This window comes from Lagenorhynchus albirostris, chromosome 20 (assembly GCF_949774975.1).
Source record: "Lagenorhynchus albirostris chromosome 20, mLagAlb1.1, whole genome shotgun sequence".
Classification (NCBI taxonomy): Eukaryota; Metazoa; Chordata; class Mammalia; order Artiodactyla; family Delphinidae; genus Lagenorhynchus; species Lagenorhynchus albirostris.
The window spans coordinates 41,967,293-41,986,017 of record NC_083114.1 but is presented as its reverse complement, the minus strand read 5'-3'; the positions used below and the strand labels follow the sequence as shown (position 1 = coordinate 41,986,017).

The 18,725-nt window shown below is 52.7% G+C and overlaps 1 protein-coding gene and 1 long non-coding RNA gene across 3 annotated transcripts; one reads left to right on the top strand and one right to left on the bottom strand.

Moving 5' to 3' along the window:
- Positions 1–4,245: 4,245 nt before the first annotated feature.
- On the top strand, positions 4,246–5,825 carry PPY (pancreatic polypeptide). Of its 2 annotated transcripts, XM_060136132.1 has the most exons (4): positions 4,246–4,314; positions 5,081–5,271; positions 5,458–5,529; positions 5,689–5,825. In XM_060136132.1, exons 2-4 carry the CDS (start codon positions 5,081–5,083, stop codon positions 5,711–5,713), a joined length of 288 nt encoding a protein of 95 aa, XP_059992115.1. In that variant the 5' UTR covers positions 4,246–4,314; the 3' UTR covers positions 5,714–5,825. The 2 variants fall into 2 exon arrangements, with proteins under 2 accessions (XP_059992115.1, XP_059992114.1); XM_060136131.1 differs by having other exon boundaries at positions 5,458–5,713.
- A 2,457-nt stretch (positions 5,826–8,282) lies between these two features.
- Positions 8,283–8,980, bottom strand: LOC132512069 (uncharacterized). Its single transcript, XR_009537813.1, has 2 exons — positions 8,861–8,980; positions 8,283–8,766 (listed from the first exon to the last, which is right to left on the bottom strand). It is a non-coding gene; the product is annotated as an uncharacterized LOC132512069 (long non-coding RNA).
- Positions 8,981–18,725: the final 9,745 nt, after the last annotated feature.

Below are 18,725 nucleotides of genomic sequence, written 5' to 3'. Positions count from 1 at the left end.
TGGGATCCTCCCGGACTGGGGCACGAACCCGTGTCCCCTTTCCCTTTTTATAATAACAATAGTCATGTTGGATTAGGGGCCTGCCCTACTCCAGTATGACCTCATCTTAATTAATTACATCTGCAATGACGCTATTTCCAAATAAGGTCACATTCTGAGGTAGTGGAAGTTAGGATTTCAACATATGAATTGGAAGGGGGGTAGCAGAACCCAATTTAACTCGTAACAATTGCCTTTTATGACCTGGCCTCAGAAGTCACATAGCATTTTCCACTATACTCTACTGGTCCAAGCGGTCACAGGTTTACCTGCATTCAAAAAGAGGGGACTTAGACCTCATCGTAGAACTACTTGTGGGATAGGAAGTATTTTTGTGGTCACTGTTGGTGCTGTTTGCCACAGGGGGGTACATCCACTTGTAAAAACAGAATGGCACAAGTCACTCAAATTCTCATCTCATTGCTTAAAACTTAGTCATATGGCCCTACCTCACTGCAAGAACAGCCCAGGAGATGTCTTCTGCTGAATGGCCATGTACCCGCTTTAAACTCTTTTATGATGGAGGGAGGAGAGAGTGGATATTGGGGCAGCTAGCCTAATCTGCTACAAACATCATCTCCTTTGAACATCATCTAGAAATCATTTGATCTTATCTCTTTATTGAGCAGATAGAAATTTCGAGGCCCAGAGAAGGGGAAAGACTTACAGGAGGCCATAGAGTTAGGGACAGAGGTAAGAGAGCCCACCCTGTGCCTGTTCTGATTCCACTAACTGTTAAATCTAAATGCTTCTGCCAGAAATGCAAAACTCCCGATACACACCCTTTCTCCTCTGGTGGCATCTCCCACGATTCCTTGATGTGCGCCCCTGAGTTGCTCAGTCCTGCTGCCACCTCCCTGCTTCTGTGAAATAGCATCCCCTCACCCCTCACCATTCCTCACATCCACCTCAAGCCTCATTTCCTTCGGAACTTTCCTGGTCTGCCCTGAGTATATCTGTAGCCCGAATCTGAGCTCTCACACCAGGAGTTCTTCAAGGGCAGGGACCCCACGGTTGGTGCAATAGCCTCAGGGACAAAAGATCTGGATGTGAAAAAAAAAAAAAAGATCTGGATTCGAGTCCCATCTCTGCCATTCATTGGCTATGTGACTGTCGTAGTCATTTCATTTCACTGCATTTATTCCTTCACTGGTTAAACAGGGATCCTTAAATAATAATACACCTTACACCTTAAATAATAATAATAGTTCCGGCTTTAAGGCTCAGAGAGGTGATGTAAGTTGCTAAAGGTCACACAGCTAATGAATGGCAGAACTGGTGAGTAGGAGAGCTGAATCTACAGGTCAGCTCGGCATAGCCTGGCACATGCTTGAGTATCCCCCTTCTTTTCCTTTCTTCTCCTACTCACTCCTAACCCATCTCAAAACTGCTCTGGCATCGCTCCCTTCCACCCCAAAGGAAAAACTCCCCTCCTTCCACAGCCAACCCCTACGTTTTTCTTTCCTCCCCATTCATCCATCCCTCTCCCCCAACACTTTATTATACGGATTGGTTTAGCCTTTCTCTTAGCAAGAAAGAAGCCTTCTTCTTCAGGAAAAATTCGAGCTGACAATGATAGGATTTGCTTTTGCAGGCACTGGGGCAGGGAGAGCTACTGAGCACTCCTGAGCCTGCAGGGGACCCTGGAGGCAGATGGAGTCCCCAGGGCGGAGGGAAGTGGGGACAGAGCCCGGGTTCCAAATTAGTGACCTGAGCCCTTAGTTGGGCCTGAGTTGGTCCTAAGGGGGTGGGATAGGGGCCCAAGGTGTGTGTGAGAATCCTCAGCCCACGGGGTTTCCCCAGGGAATGGGGGACCCCCTGGGTTCCTGGTATCTGGGGGTGGCCACAGCTTAGCTTTCCCCACCTCTCCTGCTGCCATCCAGTGTGGGAATAAGACATTGGCCTAAGAGTTGGCCCAGGCTGCTTTGGAGGAGCTCTTGTTGTAGGGGGTGGGTACGGAGGGTGCAATGCTGGTCCAATTCCTGCTCTTGCAGTCCCATATGTGGGGACCCCCGTGCCCCTTGCTACTGTCCACTCATCTTCACCTAGTGACCCCAGGTGTTTCTGGGGTCTTCCTTTCCTCGTCTCATTGAGCCCTTACGCCATCCCCAGCGCTGCCCAATGGCCATCGTCCCCGTCCCGGAGGCATGAGGTTTGGCAGGGGGAGAGAGATCACTTCCGCCTTCACTTACTCTGTCTGCAGGTAAGTCCTTAGTGCTTCTCCAAGCAGGGCTCCATGGCAAGCCCTGGGAATATACGAAGGTGAGTGAGAAGCATCGCCCGTCTGGACACGGCCATACGGTTTAGAAAGCACGTCCGCTACCCCTTCCTCCTCAGTTGTCACAACATCCCTGAGAGGACCCAGAAGAGGAATCACTTGTTTGCAAAGGCGAAAAACGAAAGCTGTAGGTTCAGCTGACATTGTAGAGTAACTGTCATTTCTTAGGCACTGACAAAGCTATGACAAAGCTATGTCCCCTCTGTGACAGGCCAAAACTATAGATGGCCCCAGCACTTGAGTCAATCCCCAGGTCTACGATCTGTCTGCAGGGGTTGGGAGCTGACCGGGGTGGTGGCCAGAACCGTCCCACAGCACTACAGTCCTGTGGGAGACCAGACCTGTTGAACTAGGGTTGGAGCCTGGCGCCCCCTGGTGGCAGCCTGCAGCCTCTGCTGGCTTCACCAGAGGCCCTCCTGGGACCAGCCACTAATTCACCCTTGTTTTACCAAGTGAGATCCCGAGGCCAGAGAAGGGCCAGGGCTAGCGGAGACCGAACGACCTCCATATTTGCTTTGCAGAATGTAAGTTGTTGTTGGGTGAAGCATTATTGTTCTTCTTGTTGCCAGAAGTCAGAACTGAGAGGAACAAGCCAGAACACTGGTGTCTCCTGAGGCTTCCTTAATCCTCATTATCTTTATTATCTGATTATAATCCTCATTATCTGAGGAAAAGCAAAGCTCAGGTCCCTGCAGCATCACCTCCAGTCCTTACCCCCCACCCCCACCCCCCGCCCCACAACCAAATCCTCTCCTGACACACTCTTTTGGTGTCCTGATCTGGGACAGCAGAACCTCAGGGGTGAGAAGTCCTTTGCTCCCTACTCAGGCTTCTTTGAGTTATTCAGACAGTCACTTGTGCTCTTTGGCCTGAGCTGGGGAGGGGGCAGGGGGCTGGGGAAGGGACGCTGAGTAGGGGAGACTCAGAGGTTCCTGGGGGTGGGGTGGGGGTGGGGCTGCTGGTACTGGTGGGGTTGGGAATCTAAGCCAGAACTTGAGTCCTGGACAACTGTGTGATCTCGGGCTAGTGTCTTCGCCTCTGTGAGCCTCATGTTTCTCAGCCAAAAATCAGGAAATTATAGCAATATTTTAACAGCCCTACTTAGAAGAGTCCAGATTTTGGAGTCAGACTTTGTTTCAAACCCTGTTATGTTATGTGGCCTGAGGCTAGTTACTTAATGTTTCTGAGACTTAGTTTCTGAATCTGTAAAATGGGTTGTTGAAGGAACTCACTGAGGTGACTGAGCTGGGAACACTTTGGAAAATTCAAGGCTTTCCAAATGATGCTGGTTTTTATCACTTCCCGGGAATGGGGGTGCTGGGAACCGGCTACTAGATATTGGCACCCCCTCCCCCCGGGGCACATCAGTTCTCATTCTGCATCCTATACACCAGCCAGGGAGAGGGTTTCTCCCTGCCTGGGTCCCCACTCCTTTCCACATTCCCTGGTTACCTGAAGCATCTCCCCCGTTCCCGTCTTGTTCTAATCACAAACTGGAAAGGAAGTCCTGAGTCTCCAGTCTTCATCCCTGGAGTCTCTGAGCCACACTCAATCTTCTGCCCTGAGGGAATCTGTTTGAGGATTTGGGTTAATCCTTGGGAGGCAGGTGGAGCTGTTCCCAGGCCTGTAATCAGAACCTTCCAGTTATCCTGATGTCCCAGAACCCCGTCCTTCTTGAACTAAGCCTGCTCTGGTGCCCGAAGGCAGAGGGGGGCCTACAGGAGACTGTTGTCCATAACTTTTACCCGTTATGCGCTCGTGTGGCACCCAGAACACTTCCCTGCTCCCCTCCTGTACCTGGCCCTAGCGCTGGCGTTGTGGGCACCAGGGAGACGGTGGGAGGAGGGGCTGAGGGCTGGGGAGTGAGAGAGGCTGACAGGAGGCGGGGACTCTGGGGGGCTGAGGACTATAAAAGGGCTATGGCCGAGGGCAGGGGGATCCATCCAGCCTGAGGCAGGCACCCGCTTGGTCCAGCAGCCGCTCCCTCAGGATTTAGGGTAAGTGGGCTCAGCCTGTCCTGAGCTCGGGGTCGGGGGGCTCTGAGGGGCTCGGGCTGGGACGTGGGGAAGGAGCCGGTGCCTTGCAGGGCTGGGGGCCTCCGGAGGCCTGAGGTCCTACGTGGGTCCGGCTCTACATCTGGACAAATCCAGCACCCTGGAAGAGCAGCCTGCCGCTGACTAGAAGACTGCAAATGTGCGGGGGGCAGGGGATGGTGGCTGTGAACACAAGTCCATGCGTGTGGCTGGCCTCTTGCTCACAGCGACAGGGGCTGTGGTGTTCTCTCCAGGACCCGCATCAGCATGTCTACCCCTGGTGGGGAGGCTGGGGAGGGTGGGAGGGCAGCACACCAACAGGCAATGGATTCCTGCCCTTTGGTTCACAAGTTCATTCTGTGTGCCCCCAAACTGAAGGGGAGCGGGCGTGCCCCTACTTCCCAGCAGCCCCTCTGCTCCAACTCCCACCCCGCACCTGCCTCTTCAGAGCCGTCAGGCCCTGGATGTCATGAGTCCTGTGTCTCTTGCCCCACGGCCCCACCTTCTCTGCTACACTTTTCTGCTCTGCCCGGGCCCTGGCTGAGCTCCGCCTGCTGCGCTGCTCCTGAGAGGGGCCGTCGTGCTCTCCAGGGCAGGCTCTAGGAGGAGGGGTGGTCAGGTCCCAGTAGCCCTTTGCTCTTCGTCCCAGGCTTGGAGAAATGGGTGACGGGCTTGGGGCTGGGCAGGTGGGCTCCGTGCTGCCTCTGTCTCCCTGCTCCTTGCCCCTCAGATGGCCGCCTCTCACCGCTGCCTCTTCCTGCTGCTTCTGTCCACGGGCGTGGCTCTGTTGCTGCGACCACCACTGGGTGCCCGGGGGGCCCCGCTGGAGCCAGTATACCCGGGGGACAATGCCACGCCGGAGCAGATGGCCCAGTACGCAGCAGAGCTCCGCAGATACATCAACATGCTGACCAGGCCCAGGTGTGTGCGAGAGAGGGCGAGAGACCCCTGCCCTAGACCCTTTCACGCTCTTGGGAAAGCAGAGCATCTCTACTGATCTGGCCTGGGCCCCTGTGCCCCGGGCGGGATGGTGCCGAGGGGTGGGCACGAGGCCGGAGAGCTGGCATCCCGGCACAGCGTTGGCCCCAGCTACCTCTCCCCTCCCAGGTATGGGAAAAGAGACAAAGAAGGCGCGCTGGACTTCTTGGAGTGTGGCTCCCCCCATGCAGCTCCCCCCAGGTGGGCTTGGTTCCCTGCCCTGTGTGTCCAGATGCCTGGGGCGGAAACCGGGGTATGTGTCAGGGGTGGGGGAGAACAGGGGCCTAGGGCTGGCCTGAGGTCTTCCGAGGGCACGAGGACTCCCCACTCATGCTGCTACACTCTGCCCTCTCCGCACAGGCAGCTCAGCCCGAGGGACTCGTAAAGCCACCTCCTGCCCCTCTGACTCCAGGGCAGTGCCGGCCCAGCTCGCCCTTCCGCACCCTTTGCTGGGGCCGCAGCTTGCTCCCTGCTCCCACACAGGCTAAATAAAGCACATCAAAGTCATAGCCTCATTCTCTGTGTCTCTGGGGACCCCAGGTCGGGGGCAGGAGCAGGCCAAATGCACAGGAAGAAAGGGGGAGGCAAGGGGGAGGAGAAGGGAAACAAGGGTGTTATGAATGATCCAGAACGTCCGTAGGGTCATCAGAGCCATCCAGCTCAACCTCTCCACTTCACAGAGGGGCAAATTGCGGCCCAAGGGGCGGCAGGGACTCCCCCAAGTTCATTCAGCAAGTCAGTGAAGCTTGAATCATCCCGTTTCAGCATCCCTAGACTCTCCTGATCATTGGCTTGATGGCAGCCCTGCCCCCAAATGCACCCCCATGAATGCTTTCCTATAGCCTAGGCAGTAGGTGAAGTGCTCATTTATACTAAAGTGTCCTTGGCATGGGGGCAGGCGCGACAGCCCAGCCCCGAGGAATGACTGGGGTTAAGACAGTCACCAGCTACACCTGTGGCATCGGAGCTGCCCTCCTCTGGGCAGTCAGAGGTGTGTCACTGTGCGTGTTCGGTCGAAGGGCGCCTCCTCACGGCACGGTGCCCAGCAGAAGCACGGCCAGAGGAGGGGGACATGGTGGGGAGGGGTCTGGAGATGGTGTCACGTGAGGTTGTTGGGAAAAGGAGCCTCTGTGTGCCAGGGACATTTAACCCTCTCTGTGAGGGGGGAGAAACTGTTATCCTCGCTCTACAGAGGAGGAAACCGAGGCTCAGAGAGGTCCAGCAGCTTGTCCAAGGTCCGACAGCAGATGGCAATCTAATACAGGGATACAGCATTGGCTTTAGAGTCAGATGAACCTGGGTTAGAATCCAGGATGTGCCACGTTCCCTGTGTGCTTTGGGGCCAGGACATAACCTGAATGATAGGGTTGTAGTGAGCAGGACATGAAATAATGCATGTAAAACATTTAGCATGGCCCTTAACCCAGAAAAGTGCTAGCAGACGGGAGCTTCTGCAGGGCAGACTTGCAGCCAGCCAGAGGCTTCCATAAAGCATGGTGGACAGACGAGCAGAGGGATGGGCTCCGGAAGGCAGGCTTTCCTTGACTATAAGTTTCATCTTTGAAGAACCAGAAAACTGGAAAGGACTTGCCCTGAGAGGTAGTTAACTCCTGGAGGTAAGAGCTATTTAAGTAGTCGCAGGAGGGGAGGCCGCAGGAGGAATTCGGCCTTCCAGGGAGGAGGCTGCATTGGCTGAGCTCTCCGGCCACCTCCAGGAGTCCAGTCAGTGGATTGCACACTCCAGCTCTGGGAGGGTGAGGACCATGATCCTGCCCGGGGAGGCCTGCACTGGCGAGGGGTCCCAGTGGCCCTTGCCAATCCTCGCCCTTCTCAGGCATCCTGAATAGGTGGGGATGGGCTGATGTGTCTGCGACTGGGAGGGAGTGACCTTGTCTCTCTCCTCTTTTCCTGGCCTGGGAGCGCCTGTGGATAGGGGTCATGGCAGGGGTGGGGGGAGAAGTGAGAGAATTCAAACCTTCTTGGTTCCTGGAATGGTTCCTTCTGCCTCCCCTACATGTCCTGCCTGACGAGATGGGGCTTGTGGGTTCGGTGGATGAGGGGGTCCACTTTTCTGGGCTCAGCACCTCACACTGACCCCATGGCAACGACACCACACTGTGGTTCCCCTCAAGTCTTGGCTGTCTGGTGTGTGCAAACGACTTGAAAGTGGAACTAGGCCCTGAAAGGCAAAAGGCTGGAGAGGATGCCGCCACTGGGCAGGCGCATGGCTCAGGCTGATTCTTACATCCAAGGGGGTGTCCGGGAGGGGGGCTGGTTTCAGCAGGAGAATAGAGCTTGAGTTTGGATGATGGAGCCTTATGTCCCAGAATTCTCCCCGGCAGCTAAGGGGATGGGTTCTAGGTTGGGAGAGGTGTAGTTACTTCCCAGGAGCAGGAATCGGGACTCTGCTCAGGACATACCTGAATGTGACAGTTGGATCAGGAAGGGGCCTCTGCCCCTGCCCCCAGGGGAGACAGCTTCTCGGGGACAGGTCTGGCTGAGCTCCTGCCCTCTCCCTCCTCTGCTCACAGCCAGAGGGGCTGAGAGGGTCCCCGGGGGTGAGGGAAAGCCAGGACCTTAATGCTCTGCACACTGGGGGGCTGCTTGTTCCTGTGCCAACCCTGACCTCCCAGGCTGGCATCAAAGCTGCCTTGCTCGGGGCAGAAACTTGGGGGGCGGGGTCTGGCTGAAGCTCCTCCCCCGAGGTTGCTGGGACCCACTTCTCTCACCTCTGCTCTCCCTCTTGTTTAGGGCCCCCCCGCCGCCCCCTCCCCCGGAGTGGTGTAAGTGTCTTAGGTGGGGGAAGGTGGATGGGTCGCAGGGAGGAAGCAGGGAAGACCCCACAGCTGAGGTCTTTTTCCTTCTACTGTAGCAGCTCCAGGAACCCCTCTCCCCTCTCCAAGGACAGGTCCCTTCTTGCCCAGGGCCCACAGAAGTCAAGGAAGCAACAGAGATTCCGTTTCTCTTTATTGTTCTCACCGGGGCCGGGCTGGGCAGGAGTTGGGCCCCTCTCAGAATATAAAGAGGGTCGGTGGGCAGGGAGACTTGAGTTGGGCTTCTGGAAGTCAAAGCCCAGCCTGGAGAAGGAAGTCCCCGGGGCCCTGGATTCCCCCCAGCCCTCAGGGCTTCCTTTCGCTCCCGCCCAACCTGCCCCCAGTTCCGAGGCCCCTGACTGGTGCCAGCCGAGCCCAGGCTCTCCTACCTGGGGCCCCGGGAGGAGGCTGCTGGTCGGGGTTTCGCGGCGTTCCGGGGTGGCGGGTTCGTGGTGTTCTGTCGGGGGAGTTTCGTGGCGTTCGCTGATAGGGGTTTCGGAGCGTTTGCTGGTGGAGTATTCTTAGGGTTGTTCGCGTCATTAGAGTTCTGAGCGTTCTTGGACTTCATGCTGGGGAACACGTCTTTGCAGAGGCCATGCGGCTGCTCTGTGAGCCCGGTTCCGGGCTGCGATGCGCAGGGAGTGGGGTGGGGTAGGGTTGGGTAGCGGGGGCAGGTGGTGTCTGTTTCCTCCCCTCCCCCTCCCTTCCTCCCTGCCCACCTGCTGTTGAAGAGCTTCTCTATGTACTTGTTGAACTGGCCGAAGCTGGGCAGCCAACGGGCAGCCCTGGGCCTGAGACGCTGCGGCACTTGCACTTCCCCACGGCCCCGTCAGGTCTCACCAGCAGCAGCGCAGGCACGGCAGGGCGAATGCGCAGGCGCAGCGCAGAGCCGACGTCTGGAGCGGGCGGGGCAGAAAGAGGCGGGGCGGTCACGTGACGCCCAGCCCTCCGACGCGTGGCGGGGTGGGCAAGCTGGGGTGCCCGGACGCTCAGACCCAGGGACCCTCAGACACTGGGACATAGACAGGTACACTACTGCCATAAGGGACTTCCAGGTGCCCAGGCCGAATGGTGCACACCTGGCCGTGCGCAGTGATGAGCACAAAGCACCAGGTAAACGGGGACCCTGGCGATGGACGGGGAGGCACACCCTGAGATGAACACACCAGGACGCCGTAGAGCCATTGGTCAGCTCCCTAATCTCACTGACTTCCGTGACTCTTTCCTCACCCCACTCTGGCCTCTCCTGCCTCTTTGCTGTTCCTCAACAATGCCAGACATGCCGTTCACTCTGCCTGGAAGCCTTCTTCCAGATATCCGTATGACCAACTTCCTCGCCTCGCCTGCAGGAGTCAGCTCAAAATTCACCTTCTGAATGGACCCTACTCTGACGCCCTTATTTAACACTGCAACTCATCCCTTCATCTTGTTCTACTCCCCCCGCCCCCTCACCGCACCTTCTAACTTACTATATTCTATGCTTATGTTTTCTTGTCTTCATCCCCAGCAGTAACCCCTCCACCGCTCCACCAACGTAAGCACCATGACAGCCGGGCTCTTTGCCTGTTTTGTTCACTGATGTATCACAAGTACCTAGAACAGTGCCTGACATTTAGTAGGTGCTCAATACTGCATGTTAAATGAAAGACCAACACAGTTGCATACAGGAATGCTAGCCCGAGGATCCCCACGCACACCCAGCCGTGCACAGAGAATTTCGTGCTGGCAACACACAGGCACACCCAGTGATTCACGTACTTTGATGCCCATACACGTGCTACATACCCCCGGAGCCCCTGAGACCCTCAACCCTCTCTTGACCAGGAACGCCTCTCCTCCCCACCCCCCAAAGCAGGGACAGGAAGCTCTGGCAGCTGTCCTGGCCGTCAGACGGGCAGAGGGGGCTGCCCTGGCCTCACCTTAATGGCCTGAGGAGGGGCGCTTGGTGCCAGCCTCCGTCCCAAGCTCCTGGAGAGCACAGCTGACAGGGACCAGCAGACATTCCCATGGTGCTGGGCAGGTGCAGAGCGGCACGGCAGAAGGGTCTCTGGTCAGGACCTCCCAGCCCCTTTACATTCCTCGGCATCCAGGTCCCCTTTCCCTCTAAGTCTCCACCTCCTCCTTCTCCTGCCCCTGTGTCATAACCTGGGAGTTGGGAACAGGGAGAGGGTGGGGGTGGAAGCACATGGGCTGCCAGCTGTCCTGACCAGGGCACAGTCCCTGCCAGAGGCCCAGAGGCCTGGGTGGCAGAGGCAGAGGCACGGAGGAGTTGGGTAACTTTTTGCTCCAAGCCTACAGATCTAGAGAGGAACTGTCTCGGGGGTTGAGAGGGAGCTGTGCTTTTCCCAGAGGCTATTTTCAGGGTTGGGAGGGGAGCTATGTTGAGAGACCAGGCGTTCCTTCCCATCCAGCTGGCTCCAGGGGGCCTCCTTTCCCTGCAGGGCTGCTGTGAGGCCTCAGAGCCCCTGCTCCTGGCTTCTAGGCCTCTGGCGTGCGGAGGGTGGGGGGTTGAAGGTGAGGTTTCTGTCTTCAGGACCTCAGACCTCACTGCTCATCCTGGGTATTTTCCCGGCCTGCCCTGCCGCTCTGGAGCTCCTGATGGATGACCTGCAGAGCCTTCTGAAGGGTGGTGGGTGTTGGCTGCCTGCTTGAGGGATGAACTCAGGCCTTGGGCTGCCTCAGGTCACAGAGTTTTGGCTGTGTGGCCTGTCAGGGCCCCTGTAACTGCACAACATTACTGCTTTTCTGGGGTAAGGTTGTGAAATGTAGGCTGATGCTTCTTCATGCCCATCCCACTCCCAGAAGGGGCACAGTAGGAAGAGCAGGGGCTTCTGGGTAGGAATCCTGACTTCACTACTTCCTGGCTGTGTGACCTTGATTAAGGGACATTATCTCCCCTGAGTCTCTGCAGCCTTGTCTGTGCAATGGAGCTGGTTACACCTAGAGCACAGAGCTGTTGTGAGGATTGAGTCGGATGATGTAGCTGAAGCCCTTGGACAGCTCCCGGCACAAATAAGTGATTAGCGTGTGTGAGCCCCTCTACTCCCCGATGCGCTCTTTCCCCCCACCCCCATTCACATTTCTCCCTCAGGGGAAGGGGTGAGAAACTCAATGTCAATGTCACAGAAGTTTATAGGATGGCTCAGTAGCCAAGTGAGACCAGGACTACATTTCCATGGAGCCGAGAATCTCCAGAAAAAGCAGTGAGATTCCTATGATAAAATTCCATAGTACAAGGCGGGAGGAGAGATCTAGGGGCCAGTGTACCTCAAATCCCAACAAATAGGCTATTATTTATCCTACTTAGGCACAAGCCCAGCGCTGATGCCCCCATCCCCGAAAGAGCTCGAATATGTGTCCTCTTGCAGCTTTGGCTGTGAGAACCCAGGCTGCCCTTACAAACCCCTGGGCTCTTCCTCCAGCGCCAAGGGCCCTCAGTCCCTCACTCTTCCGGGCTCAGTTCATTCCAGGAACCATCAAGTTCTGAGGGATGGTGCTCGGCTCCCCTCTTTCCTGGCCCAGAATAAGAGAAAATGCTCGATAGGGTGAGCAGGTTGCAGGAGGAGGCATAAAGGACTCAATATTATTATCAATAACAGTAGCTCTATGAATATAGAGTTATATATTGTTGATAACTGATAATCATCGCAGTTGCTCAGTGCTGGGTACCAGGAGAAGCTTTCTGTTGCAGCATCTGTAATATTGATGACCCATGCAGGCATTGTTAACTCCTCATTTGAGGAGACAGCCTCAGAGAAGTTCTGAGACCTACCCTCTTGGATCTGGAGAAACAGGCCCATCTTCTTGGAAAGCTACCCCCAGCCAGTTACATGCCTCTCTGTCCTTCAGGCCTCGGGCCATCTGCAGTCCTGAGTCCCCCTCCATCACCTCCCAGTCCCTTGGTCCAACAACTGCTCTTAACTCAAGCAAGACTGCTGGCCGTGCTCTGCGCCCCTCCCCCACTCCCAGTCTCCTTCCATCTGCTTGGCTCTGTTTCTCCCAGGGACCTTTTCGAGTGAACTCTTCTCTGCCGCTCCAGTCAAGACACAGGCATCAGCATCAGACTGACCTGGGCTCCAAGCTTACCATGCTGCCTGCTGGCTGTGCATCCCTGGATAAGTCACTTTACTTCTCTGAGCACAGTGTCCTCAGCTATGGCGGCCACAGGGTTATTGGGAGGCAAAGCTAAGGGAAGGCTCCTTAGGCTTTCAGCCCCAAATCTGCCTTGAATTCTGTGAGTTGCCCCTGGACCCTTCAGAGAAATTCCCTCTTTTGCTTAAGCTGTCTTGAGTTGGACTTTTACTTGCTACCAAACCAAAGCAAACTGAAAAATCTTTGATTAATAAGCCTCCCATTACTTCCTGGATAAAGCCCAATCTTCTTAGCATGACATCTAAAGTCCTTCGCAATTTGACTTCAGCCTACTTAAAAAAAGTAACTTGAAAAACAACTTTATAGAAATGTTTAAACACAAAACTCCGCTCATTTTAATGTACAATTGGATGCGTTTTGACAAATACGTAATCAACCCCACAGTCGAGATACAGAACATTTTCATCACCCCAACAAGTTCCCTCCTGTTGCTTTCCAGCTCGTCTGGCCAGAACCGGGCATCCCCTCAGGCTGAGAATGTGGCCCAGGATGGAAGGTTCTGGAGGAAACAGTTGTCTGTGGTGACTTAGGAGAAAATGTAGCTATCGTGTTAAGAAATTAAGTAGGTTATACATTGAGCCCTCATTAGTAGACTAAATATTAAAATGACAAGAATGCAAATAATATCATCTTAAATTGAGGCTGGTAAAAGAAATGCTGGTCTGGAAATTACTGGTATTTTGCCTTACAGGAAAAATGACAGTCAGCTTACTAATTCCCACTCTGGTCTGGCCCAGGGGAGGCCTCCCTCAATAAGAGTGCATAGAACAGATGGTGCAGCCCCTGTGGGAAACAGTCTGGCTGTTCCTCAAAACGCTAAACATAGAATTACCATATGAACCAGCAATTCCATTCCTAGGTGTGGACTCAAAAGAAATGAAAAACTATGTCCACACATAGCAGTATTATCCATTATAACCAAAGAGTGGAAACAACCCAAGTATATATCAACTGATGGATGGATAAACAAAATGTGGTACAGCCATGAAATGGAATGTTATTCAGCTATAATGGAATTATGTAGTAGAGAACTGAACCTTGCAAAGTCGATTGCTGGTTGTCTAGGGCGGGGCGGTGTCGGGGGATGGAAGGTGAATGCTAAAGGGCATGAAGTTTCTTTTGGGGGGGTGATAAAAATACTCTAAAATTGATCGTGGTTGTCAGTTGCACAGCTCTGTGAATGTACCAGAAACTACTGAATTGTACAGAGTAAATGGGTGAATTTTATGGTATATGAATTATATCTCAGTAAAAATTTTATCCCCCCAAAAATAGTGTGAGTGGAATTGAAGCTCCTAGAAAGGGGACTTTGCTGTGTTCACTGGTGTGTCCCAGTGGCTGCAACCCCTCCAGGAGGACAGGTGCTCAATAAATATTGTGCAATATATATGCCAAGTGACCCCTGGCACTGAAGCAGGGCCCTGAGGACTCCCAGTCTGGAATTTTCCAGACCACTCCCCTTTGCAAAAACAAGAGCTGTTCTTAGAGCATCTGTTCCTCCACTCTGCTTTGGGACCCAGCCAAAAGGCTTAGCCAGATTGCGTTGAGGCCTGTGGCCTAAGAGTGAAGGCAAGACAAAGAGGATGGGAGGGACATCAAGAAGATTGACCTACTGTGTCCCAGGCATGGGATCAGCCCCTCCAGCCTCCCATGGGTTAGCCCAAATACCCACATCATCAAAGAGATTCCTTGGGATGAAAGATTTGAGTCTGAGGCTCTCAGATCCATGGGCTGTGAGGAGAGAGCCAGGCCTGTCTCCTTTGGATGGAGTCTCAGGCTTGGAGGAAAGGGTATTGAATGCTCCAACCAAGCTCAGACAGGAAGAGCCAGGCTCAAGAATTGACTCCCACCATTTCTCTCTGAGACTCTCTGATCCCTCCCCAGATGCTTTGGCCCCATCTGGGGGGTGGCCTGGGCTGCCCTCCCTCATCCCCCTGGGAATGTGCAAGGAAGTGAAATTCACATCCTGATTCTTCATATTCTGTTACTCAGGCAAGATAGTTATCATGTGTTCACTCAACTAACATCAGGCATCTGTTCTCCTCCAGGCATTGGGCAGTGTTCATGGGACAGGGAGTGAGTAAGGCACTGTTCCCTCTGCTGGAGTTCAGTCTAGCATAAGAGCCAGACATGGGCATCACCTGCCAGAAGACCCCTAAACGCCGTCACAGCCGCTTGAGCAGAGCAAGAGCCCCAGGAGTCCAGGGCAGGGCAGGGATGGGACCAGAGAGGCCTCACAGAAGAGGAATCGCCAGAATTGGGCCCCAGAGGGGATTTTGCTGGGCAGAGGAGCAGAAAACAGCTCATTCCAGACAGAAGGAACAGCACAAGCAAAGGCAAGGTGTGTGTGTGGGGGGGGTGGGGGGGGATGTGAGAGTGCAAGACTATCCAGGAGGCCACTGGAGTCAAACAGGTAGAGGGTTGGACAGGTACAATGATCAGGAACAGCAGGAAATGTGGCTGAAAAAAGTGGATTGAAATGCAAATGGCCAGAACAGGGGAAAGATAAACAAACTGTGATACATCTCACAAAGGAAGAGTACCACTCAGCAAGAAAAGAGAACAAATGGCTGAGATGCTTAACAATATGGAGAAATGTCAAAAACGTGATGCTGAGTGAAAGAAGTCAGACACAAAAAGAACACACTGTTTGATGCCATTTATATGAATGGCAAAACTAAAATAAAATAGGCAAAACTAATCAATGGAGATCAGATCAGAGAGCAGCATCAAACTGCCACTGGCATTTTTCACAGAATTAGAACAAAAAATTTCACAATTTGTATGGAAACACAGGGTACCCCAAATGGCCAGAGCAATCTCGAGAAAGAGAAATGGAGCTGGAGGAGTCGGGCTCCTGGACTTCAGACTATACTGCAAAGCTACAGTGGTCAAGACAGTATGGTACTGGCACAGAAACAGAGGTATAGATCAATGGAACAGGATGGAGAGCCCAGAGATAAACCCACGCACATATGGTCACCTTATCTTTTTTTTTTTTTTTTTCGGTACGCGGGGCTCGCACTGTTGTGGCCTCTCCCGTTGAGGAGCACAGGCTCCAGACGCGCAGGCTCAGCGGCCATGGCTCACGGGCCCTGCCGCTCCGCGGCATGTGGGATCTTCCCGGACCAGGGCACGAACCCGTGTCTCCTGCATCGGCAGGCGGACTCTCAACCACTGCGCCACCAGGGAAGCCCTGGTCACCTTATCTTTGATAAAGGAGGCAAGAATGTACAATGGAGAAAAGATGGCCTCTTCAATGGGTGGTGCTGGGAAAACTGGACAGCTACATGTAGAAGAATGAAATTGGAACACTCCCTAACACCATACACAAAGGTGAACTCAGAATGGATTAAAGACCTAAATGTAAGGCCAGACACTGTCAAACTCTTGGAGGAAAACATAGGCAGAACACTCTATGACGTAAATCACAGCAAGATCCTTTTTGACCCACCTCCTGGAGAAATGGAAATAAAAACAAAAATAAACAAATGGGACCTAATGAAACTTAGAAGATTTTGCACAGCAAAGGAAACCATGGACAAGATGAAAAGACAACCCTCGGAGTGGGAGAAAATATTTGCAGATGAAGCAAGTGACAAGGGGTTGATCTCCAGAATTTACAGGCAGCTCATGCAGCTCAATGTCAAGGAAACAAACAACCCAATCCAGGAATGGGCAGAGGACCTAGATAGACATTTCTCCAAGGAGGGTATGCAGATTGCCAACAAGCATATGGGGGAATGCTCAACATCATTAATCGTTAGAGAGGTGCAAATCAAAACTACAGCGCGGTGTCATCTCGCACCGGTCGGAATGGCCATCGTCGAGGAAGCTGCAGATGGTGAGTGCTGGAGAGGGTGTGGAGAAAAGGGAATCCTCATACACTGTTGGTGGGAATTTAAAAAATAATAATAAATTTTTTTAAAGTTTATTTTTTCACGTTTAATGTGAAAATGAAGATCTCATGAAGTTTACATATCACAGTATTAGGCATTACTTAATATCAATTTGATAGCTATAGTTACATCATCTAAAAATTACATGACGATTGGTGGCACGTTATATGCTTTTCAAAACTGCAGTAAAACAGAAATAACGTGAATGCAAATACATATTGCCGAGGACCTAGGGATCACACTCAAATGACTGGATGGCAAACTTTACATGTTAGCAAGATAAAAAGAAATTGCTAAATCTTTTTTTCCCCCTGTATTGAAATAATGAGTCTTAGATGACCAAATAACAAGATCCAAGATACCTTAAATCAAAATATTTACCAAAAGTTCAGTAATGTTTTAGAGCAAACAAAAAACAAAACGGTGAAATTAAGGAGATCATTTGTATTCTAAATTTAATTTTTTCTGTTGGTTCTTAGTTACAAGCATTCAAAGACTCTTTAAATAATACTTTTAAACTCCTAGTTAAAATAAAATGAGATGAGGTAATATTTAATTAAAGCAACAAGTTAAACCAGTTATGTAAAAATATCTTCCTGTTAATTTCAGAGATATTTTGTACCATTCAACAAGGAAGAAACTTGAACAATTATCTCAAGATAATGCTGCGTCATCAGCGGAGCAGTGGCGAGATGCGGTCGTGCGAGACTCCTGAGGCCCGTGCAGGGAGAGGGGAACGAGAAGGAGGTGTTTTTTTTTTTTTTCCAGTACACGGGGCTCTCACTGTTGTGGCCTCTCCCATTGTGGAGCACAGGCTCCGGATGCGCAGGCTCAGCCGCCATGGCTCACGGGCCCAGCCGCTCCGCGGCTTGCGGGATCTTCCCGAACCGGGACACGAACCCGTGTCCCTTGCAACGGCAGGCGGACTCTCAACCACTGCGCCACCAGGGAAGCCCAAAGGAGGTGTTTTGACTGAAGTTTTGCTGGCAGGGAACTCCCTCCTGTCCTGTGATCCCCAGACCCAGGAGGAGAAGGAGGACAGCTCCCTTATCGTGGTATCACAAACTAACAAATGCCTAATGTGTCCCTTTCCCAGCTCCCGCCTCCAAATGGGGGTGCCTCTAAGAGGGATGTTAGCCTCACATCAGACCCAGGAGAAGCAGGAAGGAATTTGACGTTGACTTAATAAAAGTGTCTGATGAATAGATAAATGACAAGGGCCGACTCTATAGGGAACTATGTTCAATATCTTGTAATAACCTATAATGGAAAAGAATATATATATAACTGAATCACTTTGCTGTACACCAGAAACTAACAGAACATTGTAAATCAACTGTACCTCGATTAAAGAAAAGAAAGAAAAAGATGTCTGATGAAACATTATATACATATATATAACTTAAAATTCATAAAAAGAAACATCTTTCATCATGCGGATCAGCTGTTTTTGCATGTCCCTGTGTAAGGAGAGGACCGTCTCTCCCCTGAGTGAGGGGACGGAGCTGACTCCTCTTGAGGGCATCAGCTCTGCCCCTGCTCTCAGAGGCTGTGCCAGGGACAGCGAGGACCAGAGACCCTGGAGCCCCCAGCTGGGCGTGGCCAGGGGCCAGTCATGGACCTCTCTGGGCCTCCGCGTCCTCAGACACCAAATGGAAGCCCCCTTTGCAGGGTGGGCACTAGAGAGCACAGATGGGGCCATCAGTTCTTGGCGGCCTCTTCTCTTCCCTTGGGTGTGAGGGCACATTCATCTGCTCTCCTCTGGGTTCCCTCAGCTCTTCCTGCTGCCCTGAGTCCATAGCTACCTTCTCAGGCAAGAGGCCTTGGGGGTTGTCTCTGCATCCAGCTGCCCAGCAGTCCTCACCTGTCCACGCCCCAGCCCCAGTCTAATGACCAAGGGCCTCAGGCCACATCTCCTGCTGACGATCCCTTACATGCACTTATTGCCAGCCTTGGCTGTCCGTTGGAATCCCCTGGGGAGCTTTTCAAACTTCTTTTGCGTGGCCCCGCACCCAGAGCCTGCACCCGTGTTAACCAGTACCCACTTGATGACAGGCGCTGCGCTAGGTGCTGGAGTTACAGCAGTTAATAAGATACATTCACCGTCTTCAAAGAACTTCACAGGTGTGGAAATAGGTATTTATTTAGTGCAATAATGAACATTTCAAGAAATATCTATCAAGAGGTTACCTCTTGGATATCCCTGTTGGCAAGAAGGTTTTTATCTCCTTTATGAGCAGAGCGGAAAGTGGTCTCCTGAGATACACAGATTGATGGAGTTGGAAGGGAATTTAGTTAACTAGTCCCTGTGCCCCAACCTCCCATTTTACAGATGAGGAAACCAAGGCCAAGAGGCTGAGTTTTCTGTGTGGGAGGAGGAAAGCGGTCTCCGAAAGCCAGAAGGCTCTTGCATTGTGGCATCCCCCGCCAGGTGCCCTTGACAGCTGCTAAGCTGTTCTCAATCCAGTATCTGATGCCAAGTGAATAAAAGATTTAGGGCGCATTAGTAAAAGTATTTTAATCAAGTCTAGAT

What these genes read in the sequence shown, in the direction of transcription:
- PPY (XM_060136131.1), top strand. Translation starts at nt 5,081, where the DNA reads ATGGCCGCCTCTCACCGCTGCCTCTTCCTGCTGCTTCTGTCCACGGGC. An exon ending in AACATGCTGACCAGGCCCAG is followed by an intron (nt 5,272 to 5,457) that starts GTGTGTGCGAGA and finishes CTCCCCTCCCAG; the next exon opens with GTATGGGAAAAGAGACAAAG.